The sequence below is a fragment of the Callithrix jacchus genome, chromosome 1 (assembly GCF_049354715.1).
Source record: "Callithrix jacchus isolate 240 chromosome 1, calJac240_pri, whole genome shotgun sequence".
Lineage (NCBI taxonomy): Eukaryota > Metazoa > Chordata > Mammalia > Primates > Cebidae > Callithrix > Callithrix jacchus.
Genome location: NC_133502.1, coordinates 181,440,342 through 181,462,087, shown reverse-complemented (window position 1 = coordinate 181,462,087; position 21,746 = coordinate 181,440,342). Strand labels below are relative to the sequence as shown.

At 48.9% G+C, this 21,746-nt stretch overlaps 1 protein-coding gene across 10 annotated transcripts in view; it reads left to right on the top strand.

Annotated features, from left to right (window-relative positions):
• AK8 (adenylate kinase 8) overlaps nucleotides 1–21,746 on the top strand; it is a 159,646-nt gene that overhangs the window by 515 nt on the left and 137,385 nt on the right. For 5 of the 10 annotated variants that reach the window (XM_078330592.1, XM_035261328.3, XM_035261313.3 and 2 more), the window contains exons 2-4: nucleotides 2,552–2,636; nucleotides 10,076–10,125; nucleotides 15,642–15,755. In XM_078330592.1, coding sequence (XP_078186718.1) covers nucleotides 2,552–2,636; nucleotides 10,076–10,125; nucleotides 15,642–15,755 — 249 coding nt within the window. Of the gene's footprint in view, nucleotides 1–3; nucleotides 168–2,551; nucleotides 2,637–10,075; nucleotides 10,126–15,641; nucleotides 15,756–21,746 lie in introns of those variants that run through there. The other 5 variants (XM_078330598.1, XM_035261334.3, XM_078330612.1 and 2 more) reach the window with 3 other exon arrangements.

Genomic DNA, 21,746 nt, shown 5'->3' with positions numbered 1-21,746 from the left:
GGGGAGTTTCTCGGCCCAGGTTTCTGAGGTGGGCGTTGTCCGAGTTCAAGCCAGCATCTCCATCCTCTGAGAGGGCCGCCTTTGGGACAGCAGCATCTCCCACCCTGGCCCCTCCTCCTCAGGGTCAGACGTCCCCAGCAGCTCCGAAGCTCTCATCCTGGGTCCAGGTCTGTGACTGGGCCCCTGTAGCTCACCGTGTGACCTTAGTCGAGGCCGAGGCCCCGCCCCCGCTGGGGCCTCAGTTTTCCCTTCTGCACTTGATGGAGGTCAAGGCCTTCAGGAGCTGGAGGGGAAGAACTCTCAGCCACTCAAAGATTCTGAGAGGCAAAGGGAAGCTGGAGCTCAGCTTCCAGAACATTTGTCTGCTTCTCAGGGTACACCCCATCCCCAGGGGCATGGCAGGGAGGGCATGGTGGTGTCTATGGTCATGCAAGCCTCTACCCTGCACACTGGATAGCTGAGCCCTGACTAAGAAAGCTGTACCTTCAGCAAACATGTTTCCCTTGGAAAGTGTTAAATGATACCGAGGGAGAGCTAGAGATTCCTAAAACTGCTTGAGTGGCCAATCACAAATAAAATAGCTAGTTGGGTTAGAAGTCAACAGGTCAGGGCAGGATGGGGGAGCATCAGGAGCCCTGTAGTCTACTCTAGGGAACCTGATGTGTTTTCCACAGTGATTGTTGAAGGAATTGCTCAAGAAAGCTTTTATTTATTTTGAAACAGGGTCTTGCACTGTTGCCCAGGCTGGAGTGCAGTGCTGCAGTCATGGCTTACTGCAGCCTTGAACTCCTGGGCTCAAGCAGTCCTTCTGCCTCAGACCCCTCCAGAGAAGCTGATACTACAGGTGCAGGCCTCCATACCTGGCTAATCTTTTTTTTTTTTTTATGTTTTATTTTAGTAGAGATGAGGTCTTGCTATGTTGCCCATGCTGGTCTTGAACTCCTGGACTCAAACAGTCCTTCTGCCTCAGCCTCCCAACAAGAAAGCTTTTAGTCCATTTTTCCAGTTTTAGTCATCCGTGTATTCCCTCCATGGTTTTGACCATTTTCATTTTTTATACTTTTTATTTTAAAATAATTTTAGATTCACAGGAAGTTAAAAAATATGGATATCTGGTCTCCCCCAATAACCCCAATGATAACATCTAACATAACTGTAGGACATTGTGAAAACCGGGAAACTGGCATCGGTACAGTAGGATTACCTGGACTGTGACCTGATTTGGATTCCCTCCTTTTTTGCCTGCATTGATGTTTTCGTCGTGCATACAGTTCTGTGCATTTATCACATGTACAGATTTGCATTACCACTACTGCATTTCCATTTGAACTAATCACTTGTTGAAATCAACTCAACTTTTAAAAAATTAAATAGCTGCTTTTGCCTCCTCCTAAGTGATATCCTTGAAATTATACATTTGATGTACTTAGTTTTCCAATACACATTAAATACATGATTATTTAAACATGAAATTTAAAATATTTATATGTGAACCATCTAAAATCATCTCATTCCATCGCACCAGTGATCTACAAACATGAATTTGCTCCAGCTGTGCTACTGAACAGGTAGAGAAGCTGAGGCTCAGAAAAGGGAAGGGACTTGCTAATGAGATACAGCGGGGCTGGAACCAAGACTTCTCATGGCTCGGTGCTGTTTTTCTTGCCCCACACTCCCTTCACTCCCAGAGGACTGGAGCCCCTCTCCCTCCTTGTCCCTGGGGCTGAAGGATACCCCTTATTGTGACAGCACAGCTGCTGTCAGCTCCCTCTCATTTCTGTGCCTAGGGTTCTGCAGCCCCAGAAACCACTTTCCCTTGATATGTTTGCCTGATTAGATGAAATGGCCAGAATATCCCAGGACTATTTAGAAATCTGGCTGGTAAATATTCCATTCCATTCTGGAGGGACACAGGGAGTGGTGACGGTCTGTTCCCCAACAAACATCTGCACTGGGCATCTGCTATCACTGCCAGGCATTGGGGTGCCAGGAGGGCTCTAGGTAGACAAGGAGGCCCACAGAACCCATGGCCTGCTGGGAGAATGATGGCTTGATGAGTAGGGACAGGGTGAGGCATGGAACATGGCAATGCCTGCAGGCAGGTACAGGAGCATCTGACATATTTACCTAGTGCACATACTCAAGAAGGTATGTTACCATTGAGATCTGAGACTGAGCAGAAATTAGCCAGGATGAAAATGAGGAAGAAGCTTCATCGGCTAAGGCTCTGAGGGGAATGGTGGTGCTTGAGAACTTGGAGAAGGCTCGTCTGGGAAGCCCAAAGGGCCCCAGGGGAGAGGGCCTTGGGACTGCCTACTCTGAATCAGGGCGAGGCTCCTTCACTTCTGCCTCCCTCTAGGGGCTCCCCAGCAGCACCACGTGGCCAAGCATGAGGACCCAAGCAGATGCCAGTTTTGGCAGGAGCTGGGTCCCAGGCTGAAGGCATGTTTGGTGGGGTGCAGTGGAGAAAGCAGACCCCATAGCTAGTATCTTTGGTGACCAGGTGTCCCTGCAGGTAGTAATAACCTGGGTGTCTGCCGTGTACCTACAGAACATGCTGGAGCAACTTTTGATCCACCAGCCTGAGGACCCCATCCCCTTCATGATCCAGCACCTGCATAGAGACAACGACAATGGTGAGCACTGGCTGGGGCATCCCCTCCCCATCTTCCCCTTCCCTCCTCCTCCTTCCCCTTCTTCCCCAACTCCTCTGCTGCTGCCTCCTCCTCCTCTTCAGGGACCCTACCCTACCCTGAGAATAGCTGAGCACCATTCTGTCCTACCTGTGTCTGAAGGGAGGTCAGAAGGGAGGGGTTTCAACAACTTGAGGTGGCGGTTAATTGAAAAATGCCTTAGTTTCTTTTGGAGCCCAACTTGTAAAAATTTTCTTGCCAAGTTATTAAAATGAAAACCCTAGAATGGCCTATGGAATCAATTATTAATGCTTTTGCCTGCCCTAGCTGATGTCGCGTTAGGTTTCAGCTCTCTCATCACTCTACTTGTCAGGTGTAAGTTTGGTTTCTGGTCTACCTAGACAGGTAAGCACTTGGGCTTTTCCCACAGTCTCATCATTGGCACCTGTTAATGACTTTCCGAGCTCCCCAAACCTTTGCAATCGACCAGATCAGCCAGACCCAAGGCCAGAGCACAGAACCGGGGAGGAGGGAGGCGCTCACACAAGGAAGGTCCCTCCATTCTACTCCAGTCCACAGTCGATTTGCCAAGAGAGGATCAGTCCTGTCCACTGTGAGCTGTTGGGGAGGACTGATGTCTTGGAGCTTTTATGTTTCTTTCATTGGAGCATTAGCTGCTTTGAAGGAGCTACAGCTTACCAGTGAAATTAGCAGTTGGTACAGCTGAAGACAGAGGCCTGAGATGCCCAGTGCAGAGGTTCAGAAGGCCCAAGGTGAGAAATGACGCTAGGAAGAAATAAAGAGAAAGAGAAAGAAGAAAGAAAGGAGGGAGGGAGGGAAGGAAGGAAAGAGAAACAAAGGAGAGAGGAGGTTCTGAGCCTTTTTCTTGTGCACCGCAGGGGGTCCTGACACATCCAGGCCTGGCTGCGGAGCAGCAGAATGATGGACTCTTAGGTCCCGATGCCACTGCATGGAACTAAGTGGGCAGATTCAAAGAGAGTCCCTACAAAGGGGCCGCAAAGAGACCCTTTTCTGAGCCTCTAGTTAGGCACAAATGGCCGATTCACTGGGCATTGCCTCATTCAGCAGATGTTGACTGAGAGTCCATGTGCCCGGGCAGGGGTGGAGCGGTGCTGGGGCAGCCTTGGAACCCCCTTCCCGGTGTCTCATTTTCCGTCTCCCCAACCCCACCTTCCTAGTGCAGTTTATTCTGTCCTGCAGCGACTCTTAGAGACCTCCTTTCTCTGGTTGGCTGTTTATTATATGGCACAGGTGGGAGGTTCTGCCTCTCCAGATTCACCTGCTCTTAGGGTGGGTGTTAAAGTCACCCTGCCCTCCTGAGTGTTCCTTACTGCTGCAGACTTAGGCTCAACCCCAGGCCTCACTGACTCCATTTGCCAAGGAAGGAGTTCCCACACTCCCCTCGCCTCCATGGAGGCTTGGGTGTTATTCCAGGGCTGTGGACAGCATCCCTGCCTCCACGCAACTATCTTACACTGCCAGCACCAGAGAAAGGATGGACAGCAAAGGGAAAGCAAAGCAAAAGGAAACACAAAATAAAAGTGAAAAAAGGGCCAAGCAACAGCTACAGTAAATTAAAGTAAAACTAAAAGTCAACCTCACGGTGCAGTGCAGGCCTCTCCTGCCGCCCTACCCCCGCCACTGCCAGGGACCCTTCAGCTCACTCATCTGAAAATATGGAGACCATGAGAGAGGGTTGCTCTTTGACCTCACTTTCCTCATTTGTAAAGCGGATGTGTTTGGTTAACCCAGAGGGAAGCCGTGAAGCTCTGGTCTGGTCAGTGGTGGCTGAAGGAATGGGACATCCCTGATGCACGCGTGGGTAGGGGGCTTCCAGGGATACGATGTCGAGTTTCCACCGGTGAAAAGCTTGATAGATTTATCTGAATTAAAAACTGTGCTTGCCAGCTGGGCCAACATGGTGAAACCCCATCTCTACTAAAAATACAGAAATTAGCTGGGCATGGTGGCACATGCCTGTAATCCCAGCTACTCAGGAGACTGAGGCAGGAGAATCACTTGAACTTGGGAAGCGGAGGTTACAGTGAGTCAAGAATTTGCCATTGCACTCCAGCCTGGGTGACAGAGTGAGACCCTGTCTCAAAAAAAAAAAAAAAAATTTTGTGCTTGAAAGCTGGGTGTGGTAGTGCACCTGTAGCTCCAGCTACTTGGTAGGCTGACACGGCAGGATCGCTTGAGGCCAGGAGTTTGAAACCACAGTGCCACGGCTGCACCTTGAATACCACTGCACTCCACCCTGGGCAACATAATGAACCTTTCTAAAAAAAAATGTGCCTGATAATAACGTGACCACTTGAACTCTCATAAATTAGGTTGCACTGACACTTCCTACTGTTTGAAAATCCTACTTGGGGCGTGCCCTGTGCTCTTCTCTTTTTTTCCTGCCCTTCTCTCTCTCTCTCTTTTTTTTTTTTTTAGAGACAGGGTCTCACTCTGTTGCTCAAGCTGGAGTACAGTGGGGTAATTATAGCTTACTACATCCTTGACCTCCTGGGCTCAAGCGATCCTCCCACCTCAGCCTCCTGAGTAGCTGGGACTATAGGCGCATGCTATTGCACTGGCTAATTTTTAAAATATTTTTACAGAGATGGGGTTTCACTGTGTTGCCAAGGCTGGTCTGTGCTCCTGAGCTCAAGTGATCCTCTTGCCTTGGCCTCCCAAAGCACTGGGATTACAGGCATGGGCCACTGTGCCCTGCCGTCTGTGTCCTTAAACCACTAAGATCAAGGCTTACCTAGTTCCCCAGCCTAGAAATTCAAGAGTCTTGAATCTCAAGAAATTTGAGGCAGATTCAATCATTTCTTTATGTTTTGATCTTGCTCCTCTGTGTGCAGCTTTAATTTCAATGTCAAACTATCCACTTCATCAGGATTTTGAAGTTTTAAACATCATCTTTCTGGTTTGGACACAGTGTAGTTGATGTCAGCTGGACAGCCACTCCTGCCGCCGCCTCTGTCCCTTCATCTCCTCTTCCCACTCTTGTCAGCACCCCTTTCCCTTCACCCGCAGGTCTGGGGCTTCCCAGAGGCTCCCTCTATGGATCCCTTGCTCCTTTCTCTGCATTGCACCTGCTCCGTTGCTCTCGAACAGGGATGAGGGATCCAGATCTGCCTCGTGCCATCTCTAGCTGGGGGCCAGCCTCTTGTCTGTCCTCCTCAATAGCTGAGTCAAGCTCTTGGCCCAGATGCTCTCAGGGAGTAGAGTCACTGGGTCCCAGGAACCACTGTTTTGGGGAGTTTGTTTCTTCCCCACAGCCCTGTACTCCACTGCAGGCCCTCAGCTGGTGGCTTTTGTGGATGTTGAAACATTTTGTCCTTTGGCTCAAGTTCCAACCACTGAAATGGAAAGAAGAGAGGGACACCCATGGGTTTCTCTCCCTTTTCCCAAGCCTCTGCAGACAAGTGGAGCAGAAATGGGAAGGAGGAGGGGAGACTACCCTGCCTTGGCGACTCATCTAGGAGTGGGGAGAAGCCTCGAATCAGCTAAGCCCAATCCTCATGTGTCCTTGAAGAGTGTGGGAGGCCTGGAGAGACCCATGACGTCCAATGTGTGTTTTTGTTCCTCTGGGCTGATGTGTCAGGTCATCCTGCCCCCTTCCAGCCACGCAGCAGCCTGTGCTAACTATAGCCAGGACCTTAGCCCTTCCTCTTTCTGGGCCTGGGATTAACTGCCACATGCAGTGACGTGGCTGGTGACTGGTGTAGAGGGAGAGGAGGCCCCGGACTCATCGCGGTGAGTGAGCACATGAGGGAGCAGAGGGAGCTCAGCACATGGGCTGGCAGCCCCTTCACCGCCAGAAAAGCAGATTTAGTACAAAGTGAGCATTTACAGTAGCCCTGGGCAATATTAAAGCAGGCGATGGTGTATATAATGGTATGTTTCGTTTTTTATCAAACATTTGTCCAAGAAAGCCGTGTATTAGAGCTCCAATACCTAAGGGTTTTCTTGTGAATTTTAAATCATGCTCCTAGTTAAACCTCAAAAGGATCTGTGGATGGAAAGGTTTTTTGATTTCCTTTGAAGTGGTTGGAAGAAGTTGATTACTCTTGGCAGTCAAGCAGCCTTTTATGACACTGTTTATAAATAATTACTCATGAGCAGGGCCAGAGTTTCAAGGTGTTAGATTTTAAGAAACTGAAATTAATCACATAAATGTGTGGGAGAAATTAGGTGGGGAGAAAGGCCCTGGATGTTCCCCTTTTAAAGTATGTTCATAGATGTGTACCATTTGGGTGCCACTTACAGGAACCTGGAAGGGGAGGGTTTCCCTGAAGCCCCCAGCCCAGCAACTCTCAGGCGAATGCGTAACTCAGGAGTCAGGTTCATTCCCCAAGGCTGCTGCGGAGCTGCATCTCCCTGCCCCTCAGGCTCTGTGCCCACTGAGTCCCGTTGGGTCTTGTCTGTGTTTGGAGGAGCTTCAGCAGGGCCTGTGGTCAGAGCCCTGGAGAGGCAGCAGGTGGTGCTGCATGAGCAGACCCAGGTTCCCCACTGCTCCCTCATCCGACTTTGGCCAAGCAGGTGCTCTCCCTATGGTCCAGGTGAGCCTTCTTTCTCATGAGCCAAGGCTCCTCCACACTGAACAACCTTCCTTCCACTCCTCCCCACAAACCTCCCAAGGCATCCTGGCTCCCATCTCACCTCATTCTCTCACCTGACCACATGTCCTCAAAGCCACCTTGTTTCCAGACTTGTCCTGCAAGCAGTGTTTCCTACCATTTCCTAGAGTGGCTTTTCTCACCCACAGGGAGGGCCCTGGAAGGCCTTGCCCTGGCCACAGCCCTAGAACAGAGAGAAGGCCACTGAATGCCCACCTTGGCTCCCACCCCAGAAGCTAAAAACACCTTCCCAGCTTCCATGACAGTCAGGGCCTGAGCCTGCCACCAGAGCTTCACCTGCCAGACTCAGAATCACAGCAGGTCCCAGAACACTTCCTGGCAGCTCTGCAGGGCCTGGTTCCTGGGGGGACGGGCAGCATGGTTGATGGCAGCACCATGCCCACATGTGTCAGTGGCATCATGGGCACGGGCTGCACTGTCTGGTGTCTCCCCAGCCCATCTGGCGGTCTTGCTCGGGGTGTTATTCCTGTGGGGTAGCCCTGAGGGCCTGGCTCCCCACCCTGTGCAGGACTCTGTGAGCCATGCTGGTTTTATATCTATCTACTTATCTATTGATCGACTGATCAATTGACACAGATATTTTGAGACAAAGTCTTGCTCTGTCACCCAGGCTGGAGTGCAGTGGCATGATCTCAGCTCACTGCAACCTCTACCTTCTGGGTTCAAGTGATTCTCCTGCCTCAGCCTCCCAAGTAGCTGGGATTACAGGCATGCGCCACCACACCTGTCTAATTTTTTGTATTTTCAGTAGAGACAGGGTTTCACCATGTTGGCCAGACTGGTCTCGAACTCTTGACCTCAAGTGATCTGCCCGTTTCAGTCTCCCAAACTGCTGGGATTGCAGTAGTGAGCAATCAACCCCCCTTCTTTTCTTGACTCATCCAATTCCTGCACTTGTACCCAAACATGCTGACCAGCAGAGGGGGCCCTTTTTAAGACCATGGTAATGGTGGTGACAAAGGTGACAAACACTCAGTGATCATAGAACAAGATGGGGACAGCCAAGGAGGTGGTCCTGAAGCTCACTGTGTGTGGCTCCTCACAGTTCCAGCTGCCATGGGGTGATCCAGGAAGATGAGACTCCGTCTCTGCCCTTGGGAGCTTCTCTTCCTGTGGAGACAGCGACTCCTCCTGTTTCCCAGCAGCATGATGACATTCACTAGCGTGGAAGGCTGCAGCAGCCTGCCACTTGATCACGGGCCACCACAGGGAGCAAGAACAAGGATCTCAGGGAGGGAGAGGGAGTGAGAGGCTGGGGGTGCCGGGCGCTGGGGAGGGAGGACGTTCCTGATGGGAAATGACAGGTGGCAAGGCAGGAATGTGGAGGGAACAGCCATAGGGAGAATAGGAAGGTCCACAGTTTCTGAGGTCAGAGGAGAGGATCATTCAGTGAGTTACCTTTACTTCCTCCAAAAATGAGAAGGTACCATGAATTTGGACAAAGATCCATTTAAACCCAAGCAGCCACTGGCTGTAGATGTGCTAACCATTAAATTACTGGCCAAAAGGACATTGTCCAGCTCCTTTTCTGTGTCTGCCTCCAAACTAGAAGGCCATGTACCTCCTTCCTCCACTGAGACAAGATTCCCTCCCAGAAGCCTGGCCGGAAGGGGCTCTCATGCAGACGTTAGAGGCTCATGTGAGTTGCAGTGGACATCTGTTCATCTGTCCCCTTGGGTCAGGGGCCAGGCGGCCAAGGTTACCAGCTCCCTATAAGGAGGGAGAGCTGGCACAATCAAGATGGTGTTCAGCACACAGGCAGTGTGGGTGCGTCTGTGCAGACCCCACTGCTGTTCCCTTCATTTCGACCCAAATGTGATGCCTTCCAGCACCCTTCTCACCATGCTGGTCATCTCTTCTCTGGTCGCCAGCAGCCACTCTAGCTCCATCTTACCTTGTCCTCTCACCTGACGACTGGCCTCAAAGTCCGCTCGTTCCCAGACTTGTCCTGTAAGCAGTATTTCCACCCACAGCGGCTTCTCTCACCTACGGGGAGGGCCCTGGAAAGCTATGCCTCAGCTTACAGGCCTTGAACAGAGAAAGGGCCGCTGAATCTCTGCCCTGGCTCTCCCCCACCAGAAGCTGAAAATGCCTTTCCAGCTTCCATGATGGCCAAGGCCTGGGCCTGCCCCCAGAGCTTCACCTGCCGGGTGAGCCCAGACTCTGGGTCACGGGTCCAGGAGCTCTTGGTTCACATCCCACTCTTGTTAGTAGCCTGGGTTAAGAATTCTGTGGGACCAAAACCAGCCAAGACTAAAATCAAACACACTGCCATTGTCTTCCATTTGTATAGAAATGTCCGTCGGTTTATAAAACCTGGGTTTTATAAATCTGGCCCAAACACTCCAGGCTTTTCCCATTACTTCCCTCTGTAAAATCATGGGGAATAAAATTTGCCAAATAAAAAGGCATAAACATAAAAAAAAATTCTAAGGTCAATTTACATAAATTACAGCTTTATTGGAGAGAGCCTCCCTCAGACAAAGTTCTTATTTAAAATGCTTTTTGTTTGAAATCCCAATTGTTCTTGATATTTATGAGTTACCATGTCCATGTCCCCTTGGAGGTAGAAGAATAAACCATCTTGGTGATCACTAAGCTCTCTAAACACAGAGAATATGTTCCGTGGCAGGAGCGCCTCTGAGCTGCTGGGTTACAAATGGCCGTGTCACTGGCAGAAAATGAAATCTGGGGAGGAAAAAAATTAGTACACCCCGAGTAGTGCAGACGTGGAAGGCTGCTTGTCATGTTGAGTGGTGACATTCAAATCTTTTTATTCCACAGTGCCGAGGATTGTAATATTAGGTCCACCGGCCTCGGGGAAAACAACCATAGTAAGTGTATCATATTAAGTGTTGTGATACTGTAGTATCTCATTTATCCTCCTGAGCTGGAATGAGACTGCACCTCCATGAATTTGCAGCATAACTGAGCTTTTCTTCTTTTCCTTCTCCTCCTCCTTATTTTCTGCTTATTACAAAAGGTAGTGTGTATTCATAGCAGAAAACCTAGAAACTGCGAAAGACCAAAAATATAATTCCCCGACCATCCAGAGATACGCATTCCCGTAACACGCTTGGATATACTTCCCAGAGCTTTTTCTTGCCTGCATATGCACTATCCTTGCACACCCTTTGTGATATCCGTAGGATAAATTTCCAGAAGTAGAAGTGCTGGGTGCGACAGTACACATTTCACAGACGGACTTGAAATCCTACGATTCACTCTGAACATTTTAATTGTGAAATATTTTAAAGAATCAGAAAAGCACAGCAAACAATATCATTGATATTCGTGTACCCAACTCCCAGATTTTATGCAAATTTAGCATCTCATCATATTTGCTTTGTTTATTCTCTCCCCATTTTGTTTTTGTTTGTTTTGTTTGGTTTTTTTTTGGGGGGAGGAAGGGAGGAAGGCAGGAAAGGAGGAAGGGAGGGAGGAAGGAAAGGAGGAAGGGAGGCAGGAAGGAAGGGAGGGAGGGAGGGAGAGAAGGGAAGGAAGGAAATCAGGCAATGAGAGAGACATTGCTAGATTCATAAAGTTGAATCTAGAGGTCTACAAGTTGATTTCTTTTTTTTCTTTTTTTGAGAGAAGGAAAGAAAAAAAAGGAGTGAAGGAGAGGAAGAAAGAGGAAGAAAAAGAGGGAGAGAGAATGGAAATGTTGCTTTATTCTAAAAAAAAAATGGGTATTATTAATGGCCAATCAATGTTTCATTTAAACCTATGAGTAGGTGTGATGTGGTATTGACAAGAATGTGTATTTTTTTGTATTTAAAGTGGAGAGCTCTATAAATATTTATTAAGTTTACTTGTTCTGGATCTGAGTTTGAGTCCTTGATATCCTTATTAATTTTCTGTCTCATTGAGTCTAAGTCTCTATGTGTCTGGGTGTTAGGATCATTAGCTCTTGTTGTTGCATTGATCCTTTTACCACTATATCTTTGTTGCTTTAAAATCTATTTTATCCGATACGAGAATTGCAACTCCTGCTTTTTATGTATTTATTTATTTTTGCTCTCCATTTGGTTGGTAAATCTTTCTCCATCCCTTTGTTTTGAGTCTTTGTGTATCCTTGCATGTGAAATGGGTCTGGATGTAACATGCCATTGGGTTTTGGCTGTGTCTTTTCATTGGGGGATTCAGTCAATTTAAATTTAGGGTTACTGCCATTTGATGTTAACTGGCTGTTTTATCCATTCGTTGATGTAAATTCTTCTTTATGTTTTTAGAAAGGCTAATACTGGTTGTTTCTTTCTATGTGTAATACTTCTTTCAGAAGCTCTTGTAAAGCAGGCCTGGTGGTAATAAAATCTCTGAGTACTTGCTTGTTCATAAAAGATTTTATTTTTCCTTCAGTTGTAAAGCTTAGTTTGGCTGGATATGAAATTCTGGGCTGAAAGTTCTGTTCTTTAAGGATGTTGAATATTGGCCCCCACTCTCTTCTGGCTTGTAGAGTTTCTGCTGAGAGATCTGCTGTAAATCTGATAGGCTTCCCTTTGTGGGTAACCTTACTTTTCTCTCTGGCTGCCCTTAGTATTTTCTCCTTCGTTTCAACCCTGGTGAATCTAACGAGTATGTGCCTTGGGGTTGCTCTTCTTGAGGAATATCTTTGTGGTGTTCTCTCTATTACCTGGGGTTGAATATTGTCCTGCTTTGCTAGTGTAGGAAAATTTTCCTGAATAATAACCTGAAGAATATTTTCCAGCTTGGATTTATTCTCTCCGTCACATTCAGGTATACCTATCAAACGTAAATTCGGTCTTTTCACATAGTCCCACATTTCTTGGAGACTTTGCTCATTCCTTTTTATCCTTTTTTCTCTAATCTTGTCTTCTCGTTTTATTTCATTAAGTTGGACTTCGACCTCTGATATCCTTTCTTCTGCTTGAACAATTTGAGCGTTTAACCCTGTGCATACTTCTCGGAGTTCCTGTATTATATTCTTCAGTTCCATTAATTCACTCATATTCCTCTCTAAGTTGTCTATTCTCATTAGGATTTCATCAAACCTTTTTTCAAAGTTCTTAGTTTCTTTACATGGGGCTACAACATGTTCTTTTAACTCACAGAAATTTCTTATTATCCATGTCCTGAAGCCTGATTCTGTTATTGGGGATGCGCTTGTTCTCCATCAAGTCTTGTTCCCTTGTTGATGAGGAACTGTGATCGTCTTTAGAGGCAGAGGCATTCTGATTTTGAGTATTCTCAGTCTTTTTACGCTGGTTTCTTCCCATCATTGTAAATTTATCCACCTGTCGTCTTTGTAATTACCAACTTTCAAATTAGGTCTCTGAGTGGACATCCAAGTTGTTCATTCCCAGGGCCGAAATATGAGCAACCCACTATGCCGGCCAAAACAGCAGTGTTAAGACTGATGGTGCTTTTCTGCCCGGGAATCTCCAGTCTGGCTTCCTTCTTGAGTCCATAATAGGTGACTCTGCCTTCCTGGAGCTCCAAACCTCGGTCAGAAGGGGAACCAGTCCCGTTTACTCTGCACTAAGAGCTGCTGTGCTGAGGTGCCGGCACAACCGCTGCGCCGGCCACAAGAGTCGTGCTGGCCACCCATGCAGCTCCTCCACTGGGATTCTTCTGCTCCGTGAGCGACCAAAATTTGTCTGAAAGTGTGGCATCCTCTCATTCTCTGCATTTTCACTGGGAGCTGCAATCCTGAGATGTTAGCGATCAGCCATCTTGGATCGTTCCATTCTCTCCCCATTTTGAAGAAAACATATCTTTGAAGATGCAGCAAATGCTTGGGTCCACCTCTCCCACCGTTTTTCATCTCTCCCTCCCTAGAGGCATTCACTGTCCAGAAACTGGTGGTGTGTGCTTTATTCATCTGTGGCTTCAATCTTTAAGGCCCTTTTTTTTTTTTTTTCAGAGTCTCACTCTGTTGCCCAGACTGGAGTGCAGTGGTGCAACCTCCACCTCCTGGGTTCAAGCAATTCTTGTGCTTCAGCCTTCTGAATAGCTGGGACTACAGGCATGTACCACCACACCCAGCTAATTTTTGTATTTTTAGTAGAGATGGGGTTTCACCATGTTGTCCAGGCTCGTCTTGAACTCCTTACCTCAGGTGATTCGCCCACCTCAGCCTCCCCAAGAGCTAGGATTATAGGTGTGAGGAACCACACCTGGCCTAAGGTCCATTTTACAGTGCCAGAAACATGTCAACATTTTATTTGTCTGAGATGGGACCCTTTTTACCTTTTATTTTTTATATTTATTTTTGTTTGAGATGGAGTCTCACTCTGTCACCAGGCTGGAGTGCAGTGGCATGATCTCTGCTCACTGCAACCCCCGCCTTGCAGGTTCAAGCGATTCTCCTGCCTCAGCCTCTCGAGTACCTGGGACTACAGGCACACACCACCATGCCCAGCTAATTTTTGTATTTTTAGTAGAGACAGGGTTTCACCTTGTTGGCCAGGATGGTCTTGATCTCTTGACCTTGTGATCCTGCGTTGGCCTCCCAAATTGCTAAGGTGACAGGTGTGAGGCACCACGTCCAGTCCCTTTTTACCTTTTAAAAGCCTGGTTGGTAAACATCAGTGAACCCTTCCTCTGTGACTGGGTCATCGCTGTGAGCATGTGTCACGGACAGGATGGGGCAGCCTGTTCCCCCGATTAACTGGCACCTTCCCTTCTTCTGAAAAGGAGTTAAAATGGCTGATCCTTATACAAACTAACCTGCATCTGCTATGCTTTTGGAGTTAGCATAGCTGTTTTGCTCACCTGTCCATCTGTCCATTGCTCATCCTTATGTTGGGCTACAGTTTTTCTATTTGATTTCTCAGTATCAGGCTTTAGGGTTCCATGCCTTCTTGCAGTCAACCCACCTGCATCCAACCATTTTGCTGCTTCACAATTCGAAGCCAGGGACTCCCAGACCTGCTGATCATTAGCATTTCCAGGGTGCTATGAAAAATGCAGGTTTCTGAAGTGCCCTACAGACCACATCATCAGAATCTCCTGGAGCAAAGCCCATAAAAACTAGTAGTTAGAACACACTCCCCAGGTAATTCTGACAGTGGGAGTGAGGATGACAGATTCTCCATTTAGACAGAGAAGCTCGTTGAACTTGCTTTTCTGGAAGAGTCTAGTTGCTCAGTGGAGGCTCTTGTTTTGTCATTGACATCTGAATTCTGGGGCCATCTGTGCTTCGTTCCCTGTCCTAGCTCTTCTCTGGTCACTGGTAGGAGTCTGCTGGGCCGAGCAGATTCAGAGCACAGAGACCTGCTTTCAGCAAGTCCAGCATGGCTGAAGCAATGGAGTTTGTCCTCCCTGTCGAGGTCAGGCCCTGGCAGCTGGTGTTTCAGCAACAAGCCTTTTGGTGAATTGCTGTCGCCACTCCTGAGTGCCTTCGGAGACACATAGATCTGATAAGATGATGTACAGTCAAAAAGGAGCCCTCCTTCCCAATGCTGTCATCGAGGCTTCCCAGCAGCAGGAACAGGAAGAATGAAGGTTCACCACAGCCCCGGGCCCTGGAAGGTCCTTCAGAACCATCTCAATGATGAAATGGTCATCAGCACAATTTTGGTGTCAAGAATGTTTCAATGCATTATTCTTCCTTAAAATTTATTCTTCCCGGGCCGGGCGCTGTGGCTCATGCCTGTAATCCCAGCACTTTGGGAGGCTAAGGCAGGCAGATCACCAGATCGGGAAATTGAGACCATCCTGGCTAACACAGTGAAACCTTGTCTGTACTAAAAATACAAAAAATTAGCTGGGCATGGTGGTGTGTGCCTGTTGTCCCAGCTACTTGGGAGGCTGAGGCAAGAGAATCGCTTTAACCCGGGAAGTGGAGGTTGTAGTGAGCAGAGATGGCACCACTGCACTCCAGCCTGGGCAACAAGAGGGAAACTCTGGCTCAAAGGAAAAAAAAAAAAAATTACTCTCTCCTTATAGACTATAGAGTTAATTATCAATGAACTAAACATCCCATTGATAGCACATGCCATCTCCCAATCTTTAAGGAAAAAAATAAAGGAACACTGAGTGTGGGTTGTTACCCATCCTTAGGTTCTGTCCTCCAAGTTCCTGCTCTAAATCTTCCTTCAGATGAAACCCATGGTCCATAGAGCTTGGAAAGCATGCCAAGGGCAGCTAAAATGTAGCCCGCTTGTAGGTCTTCCCACTTCATTTAAGTTTGTGCTGGGAGAAGAGATGCTCTGAGCAGGGCTCTTAGGCCTTCCTTGGTGACCTTCCTCCAGCTGGAAATAATTATGCTTCTCCATGGCCAAGCTTTTCCCGTACAAGAGGGAAGGACCTGGCTGGCATTTTAATGGAGTCATTTGTGTATTTATTGTTTTTACTAAAATGCTCTTTTCTTCTTTCCTTTCCTCAGGCAATGTGGCTCTGCAAACATCTGAACAGCAATCTCCTCTCTCTGGAGAGCCTGGTCTTAAATGAGTTTTCCTGTACAGCCACCGAAGCCAGGAGGCTTTATCTGCAAAGGAAGGTAGGACTGGCCTCAGGACAGGGGTAGGCACACAGAGGCAGTGCCCACTGTCACCCCCACTGCCACACAGCCATTGCTTGCCTTGTTCCCATTTCATTTTTGATTAAGTAAAAGAAAATGCTGGGGTAAAAATGAGATACAGGCAGGATGTGAAGGAAGGAGGAAGATAATTCTTTTTTTTTTTTTTGAGACGGAGTTTCGCTGTTGTTACCCAGACTGGAGTGCAATGGCACGATCTTGGCTCACCACAACCTCCGCCTTCTCGGTTCAAGCAATTCGCCTGCCTCAGCCTCCTGAGTAGCTGGGACTACAGGCGCACACCACCATGCCCAGCTAATTTTTGTATTTTTAGTAGAGACGGGGTTTCACCTTGTTGACCAGAATGGTCTCCATCTCTTGAGCTCGCGATCCACCCGCCTTGGACTCCCAAAGTGCTGGGAAGATAATTCTTTACTGGGCCCACGTCCTGTTGGGTACTGAGGTGAGCTTTTGTGATGGGAAAGGATCACAAGTCGAGTGAAGGAGGCAGTTTTGTTCAAGCCTCTGGTGGAATGGTAGGCTTGCTCCTTTTCTTCTTACGGTCAGCTGAGTAAAGGAGTGGAGGTGAGTGCTGAGCCTGGTGGCCCATGCCAGGAGATGCCTGGCTAGGCTGCACCAGCAGGTGAAAGGGCAGCCGTCCAGCTGTCCCCAGACTGTAAAGCCCCATGTTCTGTACCTTAGAGGCATTTCCCTCCTGTCACCCTGGGCACCCTGCTGCACAGGGCCCACCCTCTGGTCTGGGCAGTGCCCATTCACTCTGTCCCTCTCGCGCATGTGGGGGAGCATCGCAGGAGGTGTGGGTGTTCCGTTTCTAAAAGACCACCAGCTTTATATTTGAAAAACATCTTCTCAAATAGAAACTCACAATATTTCTTCAAAATTCTCTCTGGCTGGGCATGGTGGCGCATGCCTGTAGTCCCCACTACTGGGAGACAGAAGCGGGAGGATCACTTGAGCTCAGGAGTTTGATGCCAGCCTGGGCAACATAGTGAGACCCTGTTTCTAAATAAATTAAAAATTGAAAGAATAGTTTCCTTTGGAGCAGATGCTTGGATCTGCCCTTTGGGGCTTCCTTCCCTGGAACCTGGGCTCTCTCTCGTTTGTGAGCCAGGATGACTGTGAACAGTGAGGCCAACGCTTCTGTGTTGAGCATTCAGTGCGTGCTGCAGGCTTTCCAGGCCTCCCTGCTGACCTTGTGATCCCAAGGCCTGTTGATTCAGGCCAACAAATGTGCTAAGCAAGGCCACCGTCAGGCCCCCTTTCACCCCGTGAGACAGAAACACACGTGATGGCACCTTCAAGCCAAACTTTTAAACTTCAGTCCCTCACCATGCCGAAGAAAACTTTTTCCCCAACCTTGCAGATTAAACTTGAGCATGGCAGTTAAAGACAATGACCAAAAAATGGCCAGAAGTGGAGTATGGCAGCAAAGGAGTTAGGGCAGGGTCCACGTGAGTGCAGGTGGGACTTGGGCTCCCCTTCCCTGTGCCCTAAGCAGGCGCTTCTTTTGTATAATGTTTAATCCAGGTCTGCCCTGTACCCGATCACTAGTTGGGTAAGAACTTGGGATCTCCCACTGTTCTCTGCAGGGGGGGCTATAGCTGAGAAATGATTGGATTCCGTCTTCATCTTCATTCAATGGGAAAGGCCTTTTTTTTCTTTCTTTCTTTCTTTCCTTCTTTCTTCCTTTCTTTCTTTTTTTTTTTTTTTTTTTTTTTTGAGACACGGTCTTACTCTGTCACCCAGGCTGAAGTACAGTGGTGTAGTCACAGCTTACTGCAATCTCATCCTGGGTTCAGTTGCTCCTCCCACCTCAGCCTCCTCAAGTAGCTGGGATTACAGGTGCACACCGCTATGCCTGGCTAATTTTTTGATTATTTTGTAGATATGGGGCAAACGGGTGGAGGCAAGTTGCCCAGGATAGCCTCGACTCTTGGGCTCAAGGGATCCTCCCACCTAGGTCTCCCAAAGTGCTGGGATTATAGATGTGAGCCACCACACCTGGCTTCTGGGCAAGGTCTTCACCATATGGTCATGTGGCCACTGTTCTCCAAGAACTTGGAGGTGAGTCTCCAGGTCCCATTGACCACCAGGGAATGGCGACTGGCGGGGCAGTTCTCATAGCCAGCCCTTGGCTTGAGGTAGCAGGAATCCACCTGGGCCGCCTGGGGCAGAAAGAGGATTGGGAGGGGGCCATGGGACTCCTGTGCCCTGGATGGAGGAAGCGAGGGCCAGCTCCATGGCTCAGCAGTCAGGAATCCAGGGCCTTGGCCTCTCTAACTCCCCAGGGCACTTTGTCTCTTACCTGCATCCTCTGTGGTTTCCTCTTCCTCCTCTCTTCTGTCTCTCTTATACTGCAGCCACTGGGGAGCACCACTCCATTTCTGTCTCCTGCGTCCTCAGTTGAGACCACCCACAAAGGCAGCTTCAAAGCCAAATCCTCGGGAAGGGGGATCTGCCCAGGCTAGCTGGTCGGGTATTCCAGGCACAGTCAGCTCTGTTGAAGGTGTGCAGGGAGGACTCAGTGAGGCCACAGAGCTCAAACAAGACCATGAAGACTCCTGGTTGCAGGGGATGGCAGTTCTCAGAGATGAGAAGTATGGGCTCGGCATGGAGGTTCACCCCTATGATCCCAGCACTTTGGGAGGCTGAGGCGGACAGGTCACTTGAGGTCAGGAGTTCAGGACCAGCCTAGCCAACATGGTGAAACCCCATCTCTACAAAAATACAAAAAAAGTGGCTGGGCATGGTGGCAGGTGCCTATATTCCCAGCTACCTAGGAGGCTGAGGTAGGAGAATTGCTCAAACCCGGGAGGCTGAGGTTGTGGTGAGCCAAGATCAGGCCGCTGTACTCCAGCTTGGGTGACAAAACAAGACCATCTTAACAAAAAAAAGAGGGGTGGGGTATGACTTTGACAGACCCCCCCAGCCCCAAGTCTGCGTGTGACAACAGCTCGATAGAGAAGGAAAGCCTGGCTCAGCAAGGTGGCTTCCCCCAGGGCAAGTCAGTCCCCAGCTGCCCTGTGTCTTATAGGAGTTGGAGTATGTGGCTTTAGCCTGCAGGGACACCAGCCTTTCAGGCTGGGAATACGGTTTTAGAAAGAAAGTGGTTATCTCATTTTCTAAAGAAGTTAAGCTTTTTGGGGGAAGGCTTATTTCTAGGACAAAAATGTTTGTATTAGGTTTATAAAATTCAACAGAGAGGAAGGAGTTTAAGGAAATTCTTTCTGGGTTTCATTTTGCTAATTATCAACATATTTCAGAGCACACTGAAGTGCTTTCAAGGGTGTCTTGTTGGGGTCCTTGGCTCAGAAACTCTGGTGGAGGGAAGATGAAAGGCCTGGATGTCAGGCCTCGTCAAGGAGTAAAATGTTGTGAAGAGCAAGTGGGTGCGTGGCAGGCTCGGCCGTGTGGCCGTGTGTGGTCTCGTCTGTAGACAGCGCCTGCCAGGCAGCGCCTCTCATTAAATGTCCTGTTTAAATTGTCTGCTGATTTGGATCCTTACGGCTCTTTTTGTAAGCAGTCATGATACCTTCAAATACTTTTCTCTGGCGAGTCTTGGCTTTTTGCCCTCCTAAGCAGAATTCTCTTACGTTGCCACTGTTATCCAAGACATCTCCATCTTAGCCATTTCCAAATGGTTTCCAAAATCCTTCCTAACTGCCTTTTTGCCATGCACTTTTCTGCAATGCTGTGGGAGAGTGGAAGATGAGTTTCTTCTCCTTACCCCAGAAGCTTCCAGCCAGGTAGGAAACTGATGGTCCCATAAAACTCAGCACAAGGTGAGTGGAGCAAGGAAACCTTCATTAAAGCAAGTAATCAGTGGCTTGTTTGACTCAATTCATTTCCTCATTCATTTACGTGAGTCCTGAGCACCTACTAAGTTCTAGGCACTGGCTCTGGGTTGGGAAGACGGTACAGGCTGCAAGATTTAGGGGCCCCCTGGAGGCCCACATAACCCACAGTTACACTAAGCAAAGGCTTCCCAAAGGGCACATTGTGACGTTCCAAGGCATGGAAGGGCCTGGAATCGGGCAGTATCACAAAGTGCACAGGGACTGTGCCCCAGGATGCTGAGACTCACAGTGGCCAGGGAGTTTTGTTTGTCTTTAACTGTCTGTTATGAAATCTCATAAGAATATCCAGAAGCTGTGAGGATAATCTGAGAACCCCCATGGATCCACCCCTGCTTTGACAGATGTCAGCTCATGGTAGTCTGGGCCTGTGTGGCACCCTCACCTAATTCCCCGTCCCTAAGTTATTTGAAAGCAAACCCAGACAGCATTTGACCTTCCCCAGAGATGTTTTAGTCCATATCTACTGAGACTGAATATTCAGTGTGGACAATGGCCGGACCTCATATAAACTTAGGACTCAGCCCGCCCAGGAGTCCAGCCTGTCATCTATGAGAGGCAGCCTGGGAGGCCACCTGCTGTGTCAGGCTTGTAGGAAGTCCGGCTGCTGTCTCTTCCAATAGTGCAGGAAGCTGAACTAAGTAACCCCTGTAGCAGTCTATCCCAAATGGCCAGGGCCTGATTAATAACTGGCGGTGTCTCTAGTTTTTGTCCCTGCTTCCAACCTAGGACTAACCAGAGAAAGCCAAATGTGCTCCCCTGCTCAGTCCTGAGGTGGGAGGATTGCCATCTTTCTTTTTCTCTCTCTCTCTACAAAAAAACACATAAAAATTTTTAGCTGGGCATGGTGGTGGGTGCCTATAGTCCCAGCTACCCAGGACGTTGAGCTGGGAGATGGAGGCTGCAGTGAGCCATGATGGAGCCACTACCCTCCAGCGTGGATGACAGTAAGATCCTGTCTCAAAGAAAAAAAGAACTTGAGCCCTCATCTACCTCTGTCTGCACACAAGAAACACAGTCCCCTCCAATTAGTTCTGAGGTTTCTGGGAAATAGCCCACAGATGCTGCTTACGAGTCCTGCTGGCTCTCCCTCACTTCTGGTGACTCCATCTCCATCTGGCCTTGCTGCTCCCATTTCTGGAGGCTGAGCTGAGACAAAGTGGGAACACCCTCAGTCTCTGTCTCCCTGAGTCAACTGCTCCAGGTGGTGGCATGGAATGGGCCTTTTCCTAAGGCTTGGGGTAGCAGAGGTGGGATCCCTGAGCACCAGGCACCATCACTCCTTGGAAGATTCCCTGAGCTCTGTCCAGTCCAGGATTGCTCTTGCTGCCTCCTTCCATGTGCCTATCTGGTGCCGCACTGTGAGGTCCGCTGTCTTCCTTTGAAGCCTCTTCTCCTCCCCTGCCCTCCTCTTGTCTCCCCGTCCCAGACTCCAAGAGGCAGTTCCTGCTGTCTCCTAACCTGCTTTGTCAGCTCCAAGCAGCAGTGGTAACTTTGGAATGGGAGTTGTCTCTAAAGGATACTCTGTCAGTTCTGAGGGGAGCTCAAGTCCAACTACTGGGTTTTCCTCCTCTACCAGGAGAGCTCCTTTTTGGAGAAGGGAGGTACAGGGGTGAGATCAGGGCATCCCAACTGTTCCACTCACTGCTCTGCTTCCCCAGTTCACACTGTAGCTCAAAACACCCACAACTTCTGAGCAGGCATCACTCACTAAGGTGAGACATTAGAGTCCCTGAGAGTGGGACCTGGAGATGGTATAGGAAGAGGCAGGCTCATGTCATCCCAGTGTGAGGAAGCCCACTGGGGAGAAGTCAAGTGACGCCCCAGGGGCAGAGCCAGGGTTGGCACCTGCCACTTAGCTGCCTCGGAGCAGCAAAACAGAGTATCCGTCAAGGGAGGGGCAGCACCTTGTAGGGTTAGCAGACCAGCAAGTCTGCCCCCAGGCCCAGGAAGCCACCCAGGCCAGCACTGAGTGCTGGAAGGGGAAGACAGAAGGATCCAAATTGCAGCAAACGCAGCCTATCTTGCCCTTAAGTGCATGGAAGCAGCACAGGAGCAGCTGGGTGCTGTGGTGCCGCCGGGCCGGTAGACCTGGGGC